This window comes from Oscarella lobularis, chromosome 2 (genome assembly GCF_947507565.1).
Source record: "Oscarella lobularis chromosome 2, ooOscLobu1.1, whole genome shotgun sequence".
Taxonomy (NCBI): domain Eukaryota; kingdom Metazoa; phylum Porifera; class Homoscleromorpha; order Homosclerophorida; family Oscarellidae; genus Oscarella; species Oscarella lobularis.
The window spans coordinates 1,730,208-1,749,412 of NC_089176.1; the positions used below are offsets into that span (position 1 = coordinate 1,730,208).

A 19,205-nucleotide genomic window follows, 5' to 3' on the forward strand; every position below is an offset into this window, starting at 1 on the left:
TAATGCATGCGACTCTTCAATGCGGCAGGCTTTGCTGCCGCTTACGAATGAAAAGTCGCACAAATACGAAGGCACTTCAGGGGAATCCCCCTGTTCAAGACAAAGGCGACTCGCTCGCGAACGAAGGCGAACTCATCGTCTAAATCAGTCTGATGCGCAGAACGAGTCCGAAAAATGCAATGCTCTCTTTAGAATACGTCGGAAGAGGTCTTCCGAAAGTGTCGAGGAGACATTGGCTCGCAGAAGGAAGGACGTCGAAAGCCACCAGGCAGAACGAAGAGCAGAAACGCCAGAAGAACGCCAAGAGCGCCTGTCGCGTAACGCGGCTAGAAATTCCGTCCAAAGAGATAATGAAACGCCGGAAGAACGCAAAGAGCGTCTGTCACGTGACGCCATTAGCAAGTCTCTTCAAAGAGATAATGAAACGCCAGAAGAGCGCAAAGAGCGTCTGTCACGTGGCGCTATGGTCAAGTCTCTTCGAAGAGAAAATGAAACGCCGGAAGAACGCCAAAAGCGTCTTTTAGCTGATTCAAAGCGCAAGTCGGCTAAAAGACGAGAAGTGACTGCGAATGAAAAGCAGTTTCGAAACGATATGGAAGCGCAAAGAAAGCGACGAAAGAGGCAGGAAGCTGCTCTTCGTGAAAAATCAGGTGAAATGGGCGAGGAAAGGGTCCCTTTTTGGAAAGAGTGGGCGACGCAAGATGAATTTGCATCTGCACATTATCCTCGCTTAGACACATTTCACAAACGCATGGAAGGTCTAACCTTCCATACGTGTGTTTCGTGCGAGGAGTCGTGGCCCACTTTGGACGTAAAGTACAGCACACAAATGTGCAAGCAGTGCACAACTGACCAAGGAAACGGTTGGGTAGGCCTTCTTACATCCGACAACAACATGAATCCTGGGCGTGTTCCACCGCCTCTTAAGGATTTATCAGTTGTCGAAGAAATGCTCATAGCGCAAATTGCACCTATGATGCACATTTTCAGATTGCCGGCCGGACGGCAATTTGGATACCGCGGTCACGTGCTAAATTTGCCCCAAAATGTGCAGTCGGTTTTGACCCGTCTGCCTAGAACAAAGAGTAATTTGGGAATGGTCGTTGTTCGCCAGACGCGCAATTCCGGTAAGGTGAATGCTGAAGAGGCAAAAGAACAAAAAGAACAAAAAGAACAAAAAGACACGAATGAAGAGGAGGACGATGCAGTCCACTTTTCGCATTCTGTCTTGCCTTCCGCAGCATTAAACCTAACAGAAAGACAAAAGCTTGATAAGTTTATCGACAGTCTTGGAAACAAGTCTGCCGATGAACAGGTGGAAGAGAAAGGAGATAGCTCCAAGGAAAATGGTGACCAGCAGGACCATATGAGCTGGCCCACATACGGTAGTAATCCTATTAGTGAGTTTACGACGGAAGGCTACTTTACGCAAGCCTTTCCGGCGTTATTTCCAACGGGAGCAGGAGACTTCCGTAGTCCCCGATTAAGGTCTGTTACGTTGGGCGAATACCTGAAACACATAATGCGGTATAAAGACGGGCGTTTTGCTCGGCATCCGCGTTTCAGGTATTTTGCTCTGAATACCATGATGAGGTGGCGGGCGTTAGAAACAGCTCGGGTTTTTGTCAAACAAAATCCGAGCGATGCAGCCCTCACCGTTGAGGAACTCCGAGAGATGACAAAAACGTCGGAGAAAATTCCTCATTTTGCTAACAAAGTTGTCCACTTTGGCAAAAGTCTGCACGGTACAAAACAGTATTGGAACATGCAGAAGAAAAATCTTTTTGCTATGATGGAAAAGCTCGGTTCGCCAAGCTGCTTCTTTACTCTGAGCGCAGCTGATTTGCATTGGCCCGAGTTTTTCAATTTGGCAGCGCATTATAGTCCAGATAAAACGGCAGAGGAATTGCATGCAGAGTATAGAGATCGAAACGAAACTCTGAACAGCAATCCCATGCTAGCCGATTGGCTATTTACTAAACGAGCCACTGACTATTTGCATAATATTATGGCAAACGTCTACTGCTTTACAGACTATTGGGCTCGCATAGAATACCAGCATCGTGGCAGTGCTCACATGCACGGCGTCGGTTGGATTCGGGATGCTCCTGATTGCGAAGAGATAACTCGTCGCATAAAGGATTACCCCGAGTTTCAACTTGGCAAAGACGATGAACCAAACGAAGAGAGAATGAAAGAGATTCTAACGGAAGAAGGCCAAGAAATTGTCGACTTTGCCGATTGGCTTGTGTCGACAATGAATCCTTCTTTCGACGAAGAAGGCAAAGGAGAAATGCCGCAAACAAAGAAAGGCAATCATCCGTGCCATGAAAAGTGGGCCGACATTAGCGATCATGACGCTGATTACAAGCGCCTGATAGCCACTGTTGAGCGCCACACAGAGTGCAAGCAAACGACTTGCCTTAAAACAAATTTAATTGGAGAGTCCGTGTGTCGTTTCGGGTTTCCAAAAACGCTGAGAAAAGAAACGACACTGGAAATTTCTCCTTTCGGAAAGCCGGAGCAACATACCGAGGCGGAGATAGAACACAAGCGCAACGATCCTCGCGTAAACAGTCACAATCGCTTCCAGCTGGAAGGTTGGCGAGCGAATGTTGACATGCAAGTTATCGTCAGCCCATACGCTGTCGGTAAGTATATCGCAAAATACGCAACAAAAAGCGAGCCGCAATCAGCAACGCTGAAGGAAACGTTTAAGATGATTACAGAGACAATGTCAACGGCTGATCCGGCTCGAAATGTCGTTTCCAAATTGCTTATGAAAACCGTTGGCGAGCGCGACTATTCAGCACAGGAAACTTGCCATCTAATTATGGGCGAAAAGCTGGTGACGTCTACTCGCGAATTCAAAACGCTCTTTTTAGAGAATAAGCGGGAAGTCGATCCGGCTGCAAAGCCAGGGCGAACTGCAACGCTTCCAACAGTAATAGAAGAGTACATGAGACGTCCGGTAGAAATTGAAGACGTTTGTCTACTGGACTACGTCTCTGACTACTATATAAACGCAAAGGGTAAAACAGTGCGCAGACACAAGTCTGTAGTCGTTCGTGTAGCCCCGCGAATCCTTTGCAATAAGTCAAACAAGGAACAGTACGAAAAGTACTGTTACTATCAGTTGATGAAATTCAAACCTTTTCGTAAGCTGGACCATTTGACTATTGAAGAAGAGGAAGCAGAGAATGAGATTACCGATACAGACGGTGAAACCATTCCTCTGCCTTCCACAAAAGCTTTCAAAAAGTTCATTCGAACGGCCAGCATGAAGTTGGTCAATAGAATTGAACTGATGGAAGATATTGAATCAATAGTCAATATTCAAATGCCTTTTGAAGAGACAGAGGAAGATCCAAATAAGGCACAGAAAGACGAAGAGAAAGATCTTGGGCAGAAAAAGATCCGAGATCAAGATGACTGGATGAAATTGTGCCGTCCTCCCAATTCAGCCGATGACTTTGACGAGGACGACACAAGAGATTCCGAGTTTAATCAAGGAGATCTCGCTCACTACAACTGGTCGGAAAAACTTGCGCAGTTTCCACCGTTGTCAGAGGCTCCAAAATTTGTGACGGAAGCGCGTAAAAAAAGCACTTCATCTAAAAAGGATCTCGTTGCGGCTGCCGATTCAAGCCTTCTTCAAGGCAATCAGAAATTAGCGTACGATATTGTTCGCAGCCACAACGAGTTGACAAAAAGCGGCTTCGAATGCAAGCCGCTTCGAATGATTGTTTGCGGTTCCGCTGGAACCGGAAAGTCATATCTAATAAATTGCATAAAGGAAATGCTCGGAAGCGAATGCATACTTGCAGCACCTACTGGTGTTGCAGCATTTAATATTGGTGGACAAACGCTCCACTCGCTTCTACGCATTCCTTTGCAGAAGACGTCATTTTCTGACGTTCAAGGACCTTCTCTTAGAGACCTGCAAGAGAGGTTCGAAGACGTACGATATTTGATCATCGACGAAATGTCGATGGTGGGACGGCATCAGCTGTCACTTATCCACCGGCGCCTCTGCCAAGCGCTGCCGCAGGGAGCTTGCGAGTCGTTCGGTGGAATATCTCTAATATTTTTCGGAGACATGGGACAGTTGCCACCTGTTGGTGACTCTCCTTTGTACCGAAGCGCGGCAACCGAAGGATCCGCGACTAATCAAGGCCGTCAGCTGTATATGACGTTTGACGTTGTCGTACAGCTGACGAAAATCATTCGCCAGTCCGGTAACGACGAGCTACAGATAAAGTTTCGCGACGCCTTGCAAAGGCTTCGCGACGGTTGCCCGTCGTACGAGGACTGGAACGATCTGTATATGTCACGTAACTTTGCACGGCACGATCAGCTGGGAGACGTAAAGACGTCTTTCCGCGATGCAGTTCGGCTATTTGCGTGCAGAGAGAATGTAGCTGAGTTCAACTTCAATTGCTTGAAGAATTCAAACAAACCGGTGGCTGTGATTAACGCCGATCACAACTGCACCGAGGCGAAAAATGCCAATGAAGAAGACGCTGGCGAACTTTACGCACGCGTTCGTCTTTGCGAAGGCGCGCGTGTTATGCTCACATCGAATCTCTGGACCGAGATGGGCTTGGTCAACGGATCGATGGGATATGTAGTGGCAATTTTGTACCAACCCGGTGCAAAACCGCCAGCACTTCCAACAGCTGTCGTTGTTCAAATGGACAAATACAACGGCCCGACATGGGGCGGAGAACGCTGCGTTCCCATATGCCCAATCGAGCGCACATGGCCCAGTTCAACGGGCAATAGAAAGAGTTCATGCAAGCGGCGACAGCTACCAATTCAATTGGCATGGGCTGTCACCGTGCACAAATCGCAAGGTCTCACACTAGATCGTGCGGTTATTGACATAGGCAAGCGCGAATTTGCACCTGGAATAACATACGTGGGATTTTCCAGAGTGCGTCATATTAATCATTGCCTAATTCAAGGCTTTGATTACGCTCGAATTTCTAATTTGAGCAAATCAAAAAGCTATAAACAGCGATTGAACGAAGACAAGCGCCTAGACGGTCTAGCTAGGCGCACTGAAAAAACGTTTCAATCGTTGGCCGGAAATAGCAACGATACTGTTCCAGATGATATTAAAGAGTTTTTTAAACATCTGGAAAATGAAGAATCAGTAATTGACAAAGAAGAGCATAGCGATCACACATACAGCAAAAAAATGATCGCAGACAATGACAAAGACACGGACAAAATTGATACTGGTGCGGTCAAAGTGACTAAGACAGCGGCTAAAAAAGCCCCTGTTCCCAAACCTAAAGGCAAACGTGCGAGTCGTGCCCGCACAAGTGTGCCGTTACCACCGGCTGCAAAGAAACGCCGGACCACTACTCCACCGTCTCCGAATCCGTTTCTGCTTCAAATGGGGCGCAAGCGAGAATCGATAGTAGGAGACGGAAACTGCTACTTTCGAACAGTGTCGAAAGCAGCATTTGGAACCGAAGATCACCATTTGGCACTTCGGTTACAGATTGTTAATTTCATGGCAGAATACCAGTCTGTCTTTGAAATGTTCTGCTGCAACACGGAACATGAAGCTCACATTTCAAAGCTACGACAAGAAGGAGCTTGGGCAACCCAAGCTGAAATCCACGCAACTGCAACACTTTTTCAAATTGACGTCAGTATATTTACATGGATGGGTAAAGAGTGGACGTGGAATACATACAAACCGAGGTTTGATATAACTGTTCCGGCGCTAATTAGGCTGCCCGTGAATAGAATAGAGATACAACATTATAGAAACCACTTTGATCTGATTGTACCCATCGATCAAAGTGAGTTGGCTTTGGCTTCTCCACGCAAAAGTGCAAAAGCGTGCGACAACCCAAAGCTGTTGTGCTCTTCTTTAGCAGCTAATGAAGCTGACCTGCTGATGGCCAATGAACAATAGTTACGTCGGCAGGTAAGAGAAGGCATTCCAATGAAATGCCTTCTTGGAGGTATTCCAACGGAATGTCTCCTACAATAACACAAAATTTTGGAAAATTTTTTATACCTCAAAAACTTCAACAAATCTTTGCGACAAATGAAAGGAAAAAAGAATAGTCAAAGTCAATGACTAAAGCTTTTTTAAAACTGCAAATCAAGGTTAGGAAAATATATAAAATACGTAGTAATATGAGACATCTTTTTTACAGTAAATCAATCAATCAATCAAAATATCATTCAAAAAATCAATTAATCAATTAGTCAAAAATCGATTAATCAATCAATGTATTACATCATGCTGGGGACATGACGATAGCAAGTTACCTCCTATGGGAAAAGATTAGCGAAGTGAGCCAAGTGAGCCGTTTACAGCATGTTTATTCAAGACATAATTATTACAGACATAAAATTAAAAGACAAATAAGAAATGTATATATATATATATACTTGCTAAACACATAGATAATTAGTCATCCCTATCTAAAAGTTTCACTTCGTCCATCTCCTCCTCCTCCTTCTCCCCTTCCTCCATCTTTTCCTCCTCCACCTCCTCCTTCTTCTCTTCCTCTTTCTTTTCCTCTTCCTTCTTCTCTTCCACCTCCTCCTTCTTCTCTTCCTTCTTGTCTTCCTCTTCCTGCTTCTGTACCTCCTCCTTCTTTTCCTCTGGTGGCTTGCGCTGGCCACTGCGCTGGCCGCCGCCCCGAATCACATTGAGGGCGGCGGCCAGCATTTCTTCGCCTCCGCCGCTCGGGCGGAGAAACCGCCATGGTGCGATCACTACTTCAAGTGATCCACCATGGCTGCTCGATCGCATCACAAAGTCACTAAAGAAAAAATTAAATATTAAAATAATTCTTTCGCGAGCGATCTTACTTTTCGGAGCGACGCCGACCGCGACCGCTTCCGCGGCGATTGCGACCACGTCGACCTTGGCCACGGCCACGGCCGCGACCGCGGTCGACGCGATCGCTCATGCCGCCGCCACGGCCACGGCCAGCGCCGCCCGTTCCTTGCTCAGCTGTCGAAGACATTGCGCGCTGTGTGTGAGTGACGTAAAAATGAAAAGGGTGAGCACGTGTTTTATTTATTTATTTAAAACGGTAACAGCGGTGGGAGGCTCCTCATGATGGCTATCCAAGCCATCATTATCTAGTATAGGGAGAAAGAGTACATGCTCGTCTCGGCCACGCCTCCTTATCAGTTGCTCAAGAAACGCCCGATTTCTCCGAATCCGAAGGTTCTCTAGCCTTCTAGGCAACTCGAAAAGGTTACTAAGGGTGTAAATAATGCTTCTAAATGTAGCTTTTAACAAGCGACGGATCCCTAAAGCCCGTTTTTTCAACATGCGACTTTGTGTAGCTTTCCTGATCGTTCTGCAGGCTTTCGGAACCGCAAAGTACATTCTAACTCTAGGCTAACGACGTCAAAGTGCAACTGACATCTTCAAAAGCATCTGCGTTTCACGATTATCGAGACGAAGACGAGTTTCGAGCATGCACCCTTCTTACGAGGGTACAAATTTGTCTTGATCAATCGCAGATGCTTTTGAAGATGTCAGTTGCACTTTGACGTCGTTAGCCTAGAGTTAGAATGTACTTTGCGGTTCCGAAAGCCTGCAGAACGATCAGGAAAGCTACACAAAGTCGCATGTTGAAAAAACGGGCTTTAGGGATCCGTCGCTTGTTAAAAGCTACATTTAGAAGCATTATTTACACCCTTAGTAACCTTTTCGAGTTGCCTAGAAGGCTAGAGAACCTTCGGATTCGGAGAAATCGGGCGTTTCTTGAGCGGGGTCACAACTGATAAGGGGGCGTGGCCGAGGCGAGCATGGATCCACTCAATGTACTGGTGTTTCTAATCCCTCTCTTTCTAAAATCCGTGGTTAGACCAGACCCTTAGCGAAGGGTCTGGTATCCAGACTAAGGAGTGCCTCCCTGACGCAAAAGCGTTTATTAGTTTAATATTGGCAAGGAATCAACCCAAGTTCAGGTGAGCCCTCTTAACAGGAAACTAATGTTGCAGTTTCACTCACTGTGCGGGCAGGAGACTAGACGGCTCAAAAACCTTTCTTAAGAAGACGTATTGAGCGGAAGAGCTATGCAGCTGTTCAAGAAGAAATTTGATTCACAAATTTAGAAACTGGAACTGACAAGAGCAAGATAGCACGGATATCGTTTGAACAGGTGAAAGTACTGTGGGATTTTCTCGGCATTTTTTACGTCGGCGTAAAGGCGCAGGCTGCACGATTTCGTGTATGGTAGCCAAGGGCTTCACGCTTAATTTTTTTCTGTGTTCGTCGCAGCAGCAGCGAAAGGGGCGGAGAGGCGTAATTAATTATAGTAAGTTGGCCAACGCGTAGTCCTCTTAGGAGGGGGGGGGGGGGGGGGGGGGGGGGGCAAGCCTCTTATCACCACACACGCGCACGCACTGACTTGAATCATATACTTCTGCGGTGAAGCTGCTAGCTAGGCGATAGAGCTCGCTGTCAGAGTATGACACGTGCCGACGGTTGATCGACTTTGTCGATGAAGTAATTGGCTTCGTGCAGGGTATGTGCTCGGAGAATTTTGATTACTTATAGGCGAAGAGCTCATTAGTAGCGCATTGTCTCAGTATGCTTAGATTCGTCTCGTGAATGCTGCCAGCTATGGAAGTGTCTTTTCTTTTGCGGTGTCTACCTTTATTTCCGACCCAGGTTTATCACAGACATAGCGATGTCGCTTGTGATGTCAAGAAATTCTCTATGCAAGGGCGTCATTTTGAAGGCGGTAAGTAAAAGCAGTTCGTCCATTTACCGATCGATATTAGGATTCTTATAGGAACACTTTGCCCGGCCTCCTTCGCCTCGGCGAAAGGGTTTACACAAGGCGCACTGTTCTCCTTGCGACCGCATTGGCCTGAGCCGGGTAGCTAGGAACAGAGAAACGCCTTGATGACGTGAAAAAGAATTATCGTAGAGCACTATAGCTGGTAAGCGCGCTGGCACTCGAGGCCTGTTTCCTTTCTCGTTACTTTGAACAGGACTTGGCGTCACGAGCGTTTCCAATTGATTAATTGTTTGTTGCGCTTCTATGCAAGTACGTGAGCGTGGGCGTGGGCGGTTTTATTCCGCCCTGCATGGGCACTTCCTTGCTTTCTATTCAGTTGTTTTAGCTACAAAACGATCTATTTAATTGTTTTTGCTACGAAACGATGTTGGCCTATAGCCGTAGCACTTTGCAGGTGTTGAAACGTTGCTTTCGTTTGCTCTAATATGCAGCACACCCATCGTTTTTGTACACCCCACGCATTAGCTTGGGCGCTGTTGCGCCGTCCGTCGTACGTGTTTGGTAAGTGTTTGGGCAAGTGTCTGGAGGAAAGGAATTTTCCTAACGTCGACAGACACTGCTACTCATGCGAACGGCTATCTATTAGGGCACTCGAGTGTGGGACCGTATAACATAATAGACCCTGTCCTCATGCGAACGCTTCCTCCCTCTCATACGGAAAAGCGTAGAGCTACAATGTCAGCCTATAATGTACGAGACTGGATACATATCTGAGGCGCGCTATGCAGAGGCAGCTAAAGAGCCAGCTTGAGCCAGCTGCCTAGATGTATACGTACACAGTACAATGTCAATTCGATCCGGGTCGGACCCGGCCAAGCTAGCAGTTCTATACTTAATTTGTTTAATTATAATGCACGTAAACCCACTCTTATAGCTAGGTTCCACCATAGATGGCATGCCACACCTGCCACACTACTAAAGGCCACAGAGAGAAGAATCTAGCTAGGCGACGGCATCAGGCTTGCCACTGTGACTCGGAAAAGTTTGCTCAAGCGTGGACAAATAAATACTTGTAAACTTCGGTGTGCCAAAAATGTCACAGCAATAGCTGAAGCCGGCCGGCCGCGGCTTACTGTACTAAAATAGCATATATGTAGATATAGAGAACCTCTAGCATGCAGTGAAGATGTGTCCGAAAGACGTTTGGTCTAATCTTGCCATGCATAAACCGGCGCTTTTTCAGGCAGTTATTTTTGACAATGACTAGTGTCGACTCCGTATTGATTTGGTATCCGGGACCTAAATTCAAAAACAAACAACAAGTTTACAGAACGAGATCAGCGAACACAGCCGCAAAATAAGGTTTTTAAAGACGGATTAGACCTCGGAAAGGTAGTAAGTGATGTCGTGAGCGCGTGTAAGCGATGTCGTGGGCGCGTGTAAGCGACTCGGATGGATGTCGTGAGCACTTTGGCTTATTACGCTCGTACGTAGAAGTTGTACTCAGATGTACACTCTGTCTGCCCTTGTGAAGAATGATCAAGATCAGGTGAGGTTCCTTTCGAGGAAACGAAATGTTTCCGTATAGCCGCCAGGTGACAAGTGGACCTACGGACAGGCTTATAAACGGCAGAGGTCCGTCTAACGAAGAAATAGAATGCATGTATTAGTCTGTTTTAGATATGAAACTTGGTCTTCGTGCTCGTTTAGAAACGGTCGAGCCCTGTTGTGCATGGTGAGGTAGGCAAAAACTACAATACTATCATGATGCTGTTAGTTAGCCTGTGGTTGGTTCAAACCCGTTTCTCTCACTGGAGCATTGCTTGGCTCCATAACCACGTTTTACATTGTGGCCAGTCAAATTTTGCTCTGAGAAGGCGTGAGGGAATTGCCATTCTCAGGTAATTTGTGCTTGTCAGATTTGCTTAACAGTTTAGGCATTAGCAGCGAATTAAACGCCGGAGACGTCTAGGAAAGGTGCGACACTTGTCTGACGAGCTAATATCAAAAGCGTTTGTGTTTTTAATTTTTACCGTCTGTGACCGACGTCTAGACGCGTAGTGATTAGAATCCTTTGACGTCGTTTTGTTGCGCCGCAGGGAGGATTCTGAACGAGTTTTCTCTTCCTTTTCAGAATTGCGCGCGAGTTTGCTGTGTTAGTTCTAGTCAACCAGATGTTGCTCTCGAATTGATCACGCCATTTGCCTTCTGCAAGGCCTTCAACAGCGTTGGCGGTAAAATAATTGGACATTCTTTGTCTAATTGCTGATTGATTTTAGGCCCCTCATGCGAAGGTTTAGCCCTCCTCCCAGAGCGAGGGGGAGGGGAGCGCCTTTAGCTAGAATCCGGTGAGATGCGCGGAGTGCGTGCCAGAGGCGATCGAACTCCCTTTGCATTGTGTTCTCCTTTTTTTGGCCAGCTCTCAATTACTAATCTCTCTATAGCGTCGTACGCAGACAAGGAAAAGACTGTTGCAAAGATGATCCTCGTGATCTTCCTTTTGACTACTGGCGTTTTCTCCCAAAAAGGCAAGTGCGACGCACGACGCACTGTCCACCCACGCTACCGTATCGGCCACGTAGCTGCATGGGACTACGCGCTATTATCACGACGGCAGGGAGTATATATAGAGGCTTGCTGTAGTTGATCCCGTTTAAGCGGCGCTTTGAAACGTACGTGTAACTAGACAGGTTCGGTTATCAGTCGTTGCTACCTTTTCGATCATTTTTGTGGCAAAATGCGTGAGGCGTGAGATCTCCTGTCGCAGTTCGCATGTTGTGCGAGAGCGAGGTCGGTTTTCGTTCTCGTTTACCTTGAGCACGATTTTGGAGCTAGCATTTGTCTTAACGCTTACCTTTGTAGTGGTAGACACTCTAGTTAGTTGGTTAAAATCTTTCATGCCTGCCGCAATTGGCAATATTGCTCTCGTTAAGACATTTCCGTGATCGATAGCCCGTCTTCTGAAATTATCGCTCCATGCAACGAAGTAGGAGGCGTGTTGGTTTCTGTGTACATTCTGGAGCCGGATCAGATCAAAGCATATAATTGGTCTATATTTAGGAAATCCAAATTCCCCGACGACGGAGGGCACAACAGCCGCTGTTGAAACTGCACGTGCCTCGGAGCCCATTACAACTACTGGCACTCCTCCTGAGGAAGCGACATGCGGAAGTGAGTTGTACGCGTGTTGATTTTAGTCGTCATTTCCTGTTTCACTTAGGCATCGGTGTTCAACCCGTTGATGACGAGACGCGCGACATCATCCAGTCGTCTTCACTTGCAGTTTTTGTTGTCAATTCTGACCGTTTGAGCACGCTGGTCAGAGAGGTCGTCTTTGATCCTGATCTGGGCGGCTGGCACGTTGAATTTTCTTACGATTCGACTCTTCTTGTTCTCGTCAAGGCTTCAGGCTACTCGACCGTTTCGAGAGCGGTACGGACGTACTGCGATACGGGTGAGACTGTTTAGCGTCTTTATTGTCTATATTTTCTACGTGTCCGTTTAGAGAACCTCTTCGTCATTCGTCTGAAACGACTACTGGACTTTCAATCGGCCACGTACAACGAATCCTTGTCATTTAATGTCACGTCGAGAAAGGATTCTCTTTCTCTCACTCTCAACTTTCCCGTGAACGCTCTTGATGTTGAGACAGGAACGACTGTGGATATCGGTATAAACGTCATCGATCCATTCGTTGGTGTTGAGCTTGCCCCACAACTCTTTGCCGAAACCTCTTCGTCTAAGCGCGTGTATCTGGATAGTTTGGTCCTCGGAGACATCTTCATCCGAAAATCTGGGACAAAAGATGAGGTTCAATTGAAAAGATGGGTTGAACTAGTTTTTCAACTGAACGAAACAGCCAATGTCACAATCGGCGAGCGAATACCCGCGTGGTCATTCAGTGAAGAACGTGGTATTTGGATCGAGGAAGGTGACGGAGTAGTTTCATTGTCGTCAGATGGAAATCTGACATGGACTTACAACGCAAGCGACTTGAAGTGGTGGAATTGCGGTCGGCCCTGGACCGATAGGAATTGCATTAAGGCAAATGTGACTCATATTCATAATGGCGACGTCGCTCCGTTCCCACTTCCAGACGCTATTGTTAGCGTCCAAGGACTGTCTTACAATTACTTCGCTTCTTCACCGACGTCACGTACAGGCGACGTGTGCTTGGAGGCGAAACGAGGGCAGCTGAGTTTTATTCGCGTTGAACACGACCATCTGTTGTACGATAGCGGTAACGTTCTAGTGGCTGGTTCGCAGTTTTCGTCTGCTTGCGCAACGCAATCTCTCGTCTGGAGTCCAGTGAATTCATCGGATGTAGGGAGTGAATGCGAGGAAATGAATATTCTTTGTAAGCGAATATAATCGAATAAGCTTTATATTAATGGACTATGTTTTTTGTCTAGTTTCCGATTGCGATGTTCTTGACGATCCCATTTCTGGGTTCGTTAACGTATCGACGACAGTTTCCGTATATGGTTCAGTCGAAGTTCGAGCAGTTGCAAGAGTTTCTTGTTTGTCTGGATTTAATGTCTCCGGAGAGAGTGAACTGGTCTGTCTTCCGAACGGAGAATGGTCTAGCCCAATTCCTGAATGCGGTATATTACATTATCTATGAACTTCCTATTTAGTCATAGAGATTTTTCGCAGTTCGTTTAAATCTTTCTTCAAATTCTACTTCTTCGATCGGTCCGACTACTCCGGAAGATCCAACGACTGCTGTGCCAACAACAGTTGAACCGACTATTCCGGAAGATCCAACGACTGCAGAGCCAACAACAGTTGAACCGACTATTCCGGAAGATCCAACGACTGCAGAGCCAACAACAGTTGAACCGACTACTCCGGAAGATCCAACGACTGCTGTGCCAACAACAGTTGAACCGACTACTCCGGAAGAACCAACGACTGCTGTGCCAACAACAGTTGAACCGACTACTCCGGAAGATCCAACGACTGCTGTGCCAACAACAGTTGAACCGACTACTCCGGAAGATCCAACGACTGCAGAGCCAACAACAGTTGAACCGACTACTCCGGAAGATCCAACGACTGCAGAGCCAACAACAGTTGAACCGACTACTCCGGAAGATCCAACGACTGCTGTGCCAACAACAGTTGAACCGACTACTCCGGAAGATCCAACGACTGCAGAGCCAACAACAGTTGAACCGACTACTCCGGAAGATCCAACGACTGCTGTGCCAACAACAGTTGAACCGACTACTCCGGAAGAACCAACGACTGCTGTGCCAACAACAGTTGAACCGACTACTCCGGAAGATCCAACGACTGCTGTGCCAACAACAGTTGAACCGACTACTCCGGAAGATCCAACGACTGCTGTGCCAACAACAGTTGAACCGACTACTCCGGAAGAACCAACGACTGATCCAACGACTGCAGAGCCAACAACAGTTGAACAGATGGCGCCCATATGCGGAAGTGAGTTGTGCGCGTGTTGATTTTAGTCGTCATTTCCTGTTTCACTTAGGCATTGCTGTTCTACCCGTTGACGACGAGACGCGCGACATCATCCAGTCGTCTTCACTTACAATTTTTGTTGTCAATTCTGACAGTTTGAGCACGCTTGTCAGAGAGGTCGTCTTTGATCCTCATCTGGGCGGCTGGCACGTTGAATTTTCTTACGATTCAACTCTTCTTGTTCTCGTCAAGGCTTCAGGCTACTCAACCGTTTCGAGAGCGGCACGGGCGTACTGCGATACAGGTGAGACTCTTTAGCGTCTTTATTGTCTATATTTTTTCTACGTGTCTATTTAGAGAACCTCTTCGTCATTCGTCTGAAACGACTACTGGACTTTCAATCGGCCACGTACAACGAATCCTTGCCATTTACTGTGACGTCGAGAATGGATTCTCTTTCTCTCACTCTCAACTTTCCAGTGAACGCTCTCGACGTTGGGACAGGAACGACTGTGGATATCGGTATAAACGTTGTCGATCCATTCGTTGGTGTTGAGCTTGCTCCACAACTCTTTGCCGAAACCTCTTCGTCTAAGCGCGTGTATCTGAATAGTTTGGTCCTCGGAGATATGTTCATCCGAAAATCGGGGACAAAAGATGAGGTTCAATTGAAACGATGGGTTGAACTAGTTTTTCAGCTGAACGAAACAGCCAATGTCACAATCGGCGAGCGAATACCCGCGTGGTCGTTCAGTGAGGAACGTGGTATTTGGATCGAGGAAGGTGACGGAGTAGTTTCATTGTCGTCAAATGGAAATCTGACATGGACTTACAACGCAAGCGACTTGAAGTGGTGGAATTGCGGTCGGCCCTGGACCGATAGGAATTGCATTAAAGCAAATGTGACTCATATTCATAATGGCGACGTCGCTCCGTTCCCACTTCCAGACGCTATTGTTAGCGTCCAAGGACTGTCTTACAATTACTTCGCTTCTTCACCGACGTCACGTACAGGCGACGTGTGCTTGGAGGCGAAACGAGGGCAGCTGAGTTTCATTCGCGTTGAACACGACCATCTGTTGTACGATAGCGGTAACGTTCTAGTGGCTGGTTCGCAGTTTTCGTCAGCTTGCGCAACGCAATCTCTCGTCTGGAGTCCAGTGAATTCATCGGATGTGGGGAATGAATGCGAGGAAGTGAATATTCTTTGTAAGCGAATATAATCGAATAAGCTTTATATTAATGGACTATGTTTTTTTGACTAGTTTCCGATTGCGATGTTCTTGACGATCCCATTTCTGGGTTCATTAACGTATCGACGACAGTCTCCGTATATGGTTCATTCGAAGTTCAAGCAATTGCAAGAGTTTCTTGTTTGTCCGGATTTATTGTCTCCGGAGAGAGTGAACTGGTCTGTCTTCCGAACGGAGAATGGTCTAGCCCAATTCCTGAATGCGGTATGTTATATTATCTATGAACGTCCTATTTAGTCATAGAGATTTTTTACAGTTCGTTTGAATCTTTCTTCAAATTCTACTTCTTCGATCGGTCCGACTACTCCGCAAGAACCAACGACTGCAGAGCCAACAACAGTTGAACCGACTACTCCAAAAGAACCAACGACTGTAGAACCGACAACAGTTGAACCGACTACTCCGCAATATCCAACTACTGTAGAACCAACAACAGTTGAACCGACTACTCCGGGAGAACCAACGACTGCAGAGCCAACAACAGTTGAACCGACTACTCCGGAAGATCCAACGACTGTAGAACCAACAACAGTTAATTTAGATGTCGACGAATGTGCTTCTTCTCCTTGCGATAATGGAGGAACGTGCATTGATGGATTTAACGAATTCACGTGTCAGTGCATGGCAGGCTACACCGGAGACCAATGCCAAACGAGTGAGGGCATTTTAGTTTTAGTCTTATGATCTTTGTTCTTTGTACCATTTTTGTCTAGACGTTGACGAATGCGCGTCGTATCCTTGTCAAAATGGAGGCAACTGTACTGATGGCATTGACGGATTTACATGTGACTGCGTTTCCGGTCATACCGGATTCTTTTGCGAAACAGGTAAGCTTTCGCTCTGTTTTGTCGCGGAATTTTCCAAAATCGATGTGATTTAGATATTGGCGAGTGTTCCTCCATGCCTTGCCAGAATAACGGAACGTGTGTAGATAAAGTTAACCGATTCACGTGCACTTGCTCAAGCGGATTTACTGGTATCGTCTGCGAAACGAGTAAGACGCTTGACTGAAGCAGAGAATAGATTTTCATTACTTTCAACTACAGATATTGACGAATGCGTTTCTGAGCCTTGTCACTATCTGGGAACATGTGTCGATGGCATTGACGACTACACGTGCTTCTGCATGGACGGATACATAGGAGATTCTTGCGAGACGAGTGAGTACGATAATCTCTAGTTACGGTGCATTATTTCTGAAACAGACGTAAACGAATGCGCTTCTATGCCGTGTCAAAACAACGGAACGTGCATAGACGAAATCAAGCGATTTTCTTGCAATTGTACAAGCGCATTCACTGGAGCGGTCTGCGAGACAAGTAGGATTGAATCAGTTATCGTTTTTGTTTAAAGTTTCATTATAGATATTGACGAATGTGCATCTGGGCCTTGTCAAAATAATGGAACGTGCGTTGATGGAGTTGATAGTTTCACTTGTCAATGCAGTGCAGGCTACACCGGAGACCTTTGCGAAACAAGTGAAGGATGCTTTGAGTAGATTTTTAGTTGTGGTGTTTCAATACTCTCTTTTTTTAGATGAAGGCGAATGTGCGTCTTTGCCTTGCAAGAACGGAGGATCGTGCACTGATGGAATTAACCATTTCACATGTCAATGCATGGCGGGCTACACAGGAGACCAATGCGAGACGAGTAATCGTTGCGCTTCTCAACAATTGGCTGTCTGTTGAGACGTTACTTTATATTCAGATATTGACGAATGTGCGTCTTTGCCTTGCGAGAACGGAGGAACTTGCTTGGATGTTATTGATTCTTTCACTTGTGAGTGCATGGCAGGCTACACCGGTATCCAATGCGAAACGAGTGAGTGTTTAGTCTAATATCTGCGTTCACAGTATTTGACGTGACATCACCTAGATATTGACGAATGCGCATCTTTTCCGTGCGATAACAACGGAACGTGCATCGATGGAATTGACGTATTCACGTGCCATTGCTTGGCGGGCTATACCGGAGACCAATGCGAGACGAGTAATTGTTGCATTTTTAACCATGTGCTTTTTGTAGAAACTTTACTTTTAATTCAGATATTGACGAATGTGCGTCTGCGCCTTGTCGGAACAATGGAACTTGTATTGATGGATTTGACGGACACGCATGCCTGTGCATGGCTGGCTATACAGGAGACGTCTGCGAAATCGGTGAGTTGACTTCAAGCATTCTACTCTGCATGAAGAATCATTCTATTCTTCTAGACGTTGACGAATGCGATTCCGTTCCTTGTCACAATGGAGGCAACTGTACTGATGGCATTGACGGATTTACGTGTGACTGCGTTCCTGGTCATACCGGATACTTTTGTGAAACAGGTTGGCTCTCGCTCCGTTTTCGCGTCATATTGGCCAAAATTCATGTAATTTAGATATTGGCGAATGTTCCTCCGTTCCTTGCCAGAATAACGGAACGTGCATAGACGAAATCAACCGATTTACGTGCACTTGCCCTAGCGGATTTACTGGTATCGTCTGCGAAACAAGTAAGGTTTTGGTTGAAGAAGAGAATAAAATTTTAATCAATTTTCAACTGCAGATGTCGACGAATGCGTTTCCGTGCCTTGTCACAATCTCGGAACATGTGTCGATGGCATTGACGACTATGCGTGCTTCTGCACGGCCGGATACACCGGAGATTCATGCGAGACGAGTTAGTACAAATATCTCTAGTCACTATGCAGGAAAATATTTGAAACAGATGTCAACGAATGCGCTTCTATGCCGTGTCAAAACAACGGAACATGCATAGACGACATCAACCGATTCACGTGCAATTGTGCAAGTGCATTCACTGGAGATATCTGCGAGAAGCGTAGGATTTTTTTCTGAATTAATGTTCAGTTTTCTTCCAATTTATTTCTTAGACATTGACGAATGTGTTTCTGAGCCTTGTCAAAATAATGGATCGTGTATTGATGGAGTTGGCGTGTACACGTGCAATTGCACATCTGGCTACACGGGAGACCAATGCGAGACGAGTAATCGTTTCGTTTTTTGACAATAGGCTGTCTGTTGAGGCGTTACTTTTTATTAAGATATCGATGAATGTTCATCTTTGCCTTGCCAGAACGGCGGAACGTGCATTGATGGAGTTGACATGTACACGTGTCAGTGCATGTCAGGCTACACAGGAAGCCAATGCGAAACAAGTGAGAGCATTATAAGTTGGCTTTGATGATATCATCATGTCTTTTGTATTTTTGACATAGATTTTGACGAATGCGCGTCTTATCCCTGTCAAAATGGAGGCAACTGTACTGATATCATTGACGAATTTACGTGTGATTGCGGTTTTGGCTATACCGGAGTTTTTTGCGAAACAGGTAACCCGTCGCTCTCTTTTACATGGGAATTAACGAGATTGGAATCGATTGGGACTTTTCGTTATCATCATTTAACCGATGTTGTTTTTTAAATCAGATGTTGATGAATGTGCTTCTATGCCGTGTCAAAGCAACGGAACCTGCATCGACGAAATCAACCAATTTACCTGCTATTGTACAAACGCATTCACCGGAGCTGTCTGCGAGACGAGTAGGATTGCTGTAGAATAATTGCTTCTTTGTCATTTTTTGTCTGCTCAGATATTGACGAATGTGCGTCTACACCTTGTCAGAACAATGGCACGTGTATTGATGGATTTGAAGGGTACGCATGCCTGTGCATGGCTGGCTATACAGGAGACGTCTGCGAAATCGGTGATTTGGCCTCACGCAAAGTACTCTGCATGGAGAGTAATTCTATTCTTTTAGACATTGACGAATGCGATT

General features: G+C 46.2%; 3 protein-coding genes and 1 long non-coding RNA gene across 6 annotated transcripts in view; 3 read left to right on the top strand and 1 right to left on the bottom strand.

Annotated features, from left to right (window-relative positions):
• Window positions 1-377: 377 nt before the first annotated feature.
• On the top strand, window positions 378-6,429 carry LOC136183348 (uncharacterized). The gene is made up of 2 exons (XM_065969950.1): window positions 378-6,132; window positions 6,183-6,429. Exon 1 carries the CDS (start codon window positions 464-466, stop codon window positions 5,933-5,935), a length of 5,472 nt encoding a protein of 1,823 aa, XP_065826022.1. The 5' UTR covers window positions 378-463; the 3' UTR covers window positions 5,936-6,132; window positions 6,183-6,429.
• Window positions 6,383-7,004, bottom strand: LOC136184167 (uncharacterized). Its single transcript, XM_065971018.1, has 2 exons — window positions 6,847-7,004; window positions 6,383-6,797 (listed from the first exon to the last, which is right to left on the bottom strand). The coding sequence occupies exons 1-2, from the start codon at window positions 7,002-7,004 to the stop codon at window positions 6,440-6,442; spliced, it is 516 nt and encodes a 171-aa protein (XP_065827090.1). The 3' UTR covers window positions 6,383-6,439.
• Window positions 7,005-10,044: 3,040 nt separating this feature from the next.
• On the top strand, window positions 10,045-11,261 carry LOC136183362 (uncharacterized). Of its 3 annotated transcripts, none has more exons than XR_010669150.1 (6): window positions 10,045-10,133; window positions 10,236-10,376; window positions 10,422-10,642; window positions 10,679-10,718; window positions 10,876-11,089; window positions 11,161-11,261. It is a non-coding gene; the product is annotated as an uncharacterized lncRNA (long non-coding RNA). The 3 variants fall into 3 exon arrangements; XR_010669149.1 differs by having other exon boundaries at window positions 10,422-10,476; window positions 10,523-10,718; XR_010669148.1 differs by having other exon boundaries at window positions 10,422-10,718.
• Window positions 11,262-11,717: 456 nt separating this feature from the next.
• Window positions 11,718-19,205, top strand: part of LOC136184168 (uncharacterized) — a 10,240-nt gene continuing 2,752 nt past the window's right edge. The window contains exons 1-28 of the mRNA XM_065971020.1: window positions 11,718-11,727; window positions 11,802-11,912; window positions 11,962-12,195; window positions 12,247-13,098; window positions 13,154-13,345; window positions 13,398-14,192; window positions 14,242-14,475; window positions 14,529-15,380; window positions 15,437-15,628; window positions 15,681-16,079; window positions 16,138-16,251; window positions 16,305-16,418; window positions 16,471-16,584; window positions 16,630-16,743; window positions 16,789-16,902; window positions 16,961-17,074; window positions 17,132-17,245; window positions 17,300-17,413; window positions 17,470-17,583; window positions 17,638-17,751; window positions 17,805-17,918; window positions 17,972-18,085; window positions 18,134-18,247; window positions 18,300-18,413; window positions 18,471-18,584; window positions 18,645-18,758; window positions 18,856-18,969; window positions 19,020-19,133. Coding sequence (XP_065827092.1) covers window positions 11,718-11,727; window positions 11,802-11,912; window positions 11,962-12,195; window positions 12,247-13,098; window positions 13,154-13,345; window positions 13,398-14,192; window positions 14,242-14,475; window positions 14,529-15,380; window positions 15,437-15,628; window positions 15,681-16,079; window positions 16,138-16,251; window positions 16,305-16,418; window positions 16,471-16,584; window positions 16,630-16,743; window positions 16,789-16,902; window positions 16,961-17,074; window positions 17,132-17,245; window positions 17,300-17,413; window positions 17,470-17,583; window positions 17,638-17,751; window positions 17,805-17,918; window positions 17,972-18,085; window positions 18,134-18,247; window positions 18,300-18,413; window positions 18,471-18,584; window positions 18,645-18,758; window positions 18,856-18,969; window positions 19,020-19,133 — 5,923 coding nt within the window. The remainder of the gene's footprint in view (window positions 11,728-11,801; window positions 11,913-11,961; window positions 12,196-12,246; window positions 13,099-13,153; window positions 13,346-13,397; window positions 14,193-14,241; window positions 14,476-14,528; window positions 15,381-15,436; window positions 15,629-15,680; window positions 16,080-16,137; window positions 16,252-16,304; window positions 16,419-16,470; window positions 16,585-16,629; window positions 16,744-16,788; window positions 16,903-16,960; window positions 17,075-17,131; window positions 17,246-17,299; window positions 17,414-17,469; window positions 17,584-17,637; window positions 17,752-17,804; window positions 17,919-17,971; window positions 18,086-18,133; window positions 18,248-18,299; window positions 18,414-18,470; window positions 18,585-18,644; window positions 18,759-18,855; window positions 18,970-19,019; window positions 19,134-19,205) is intronic.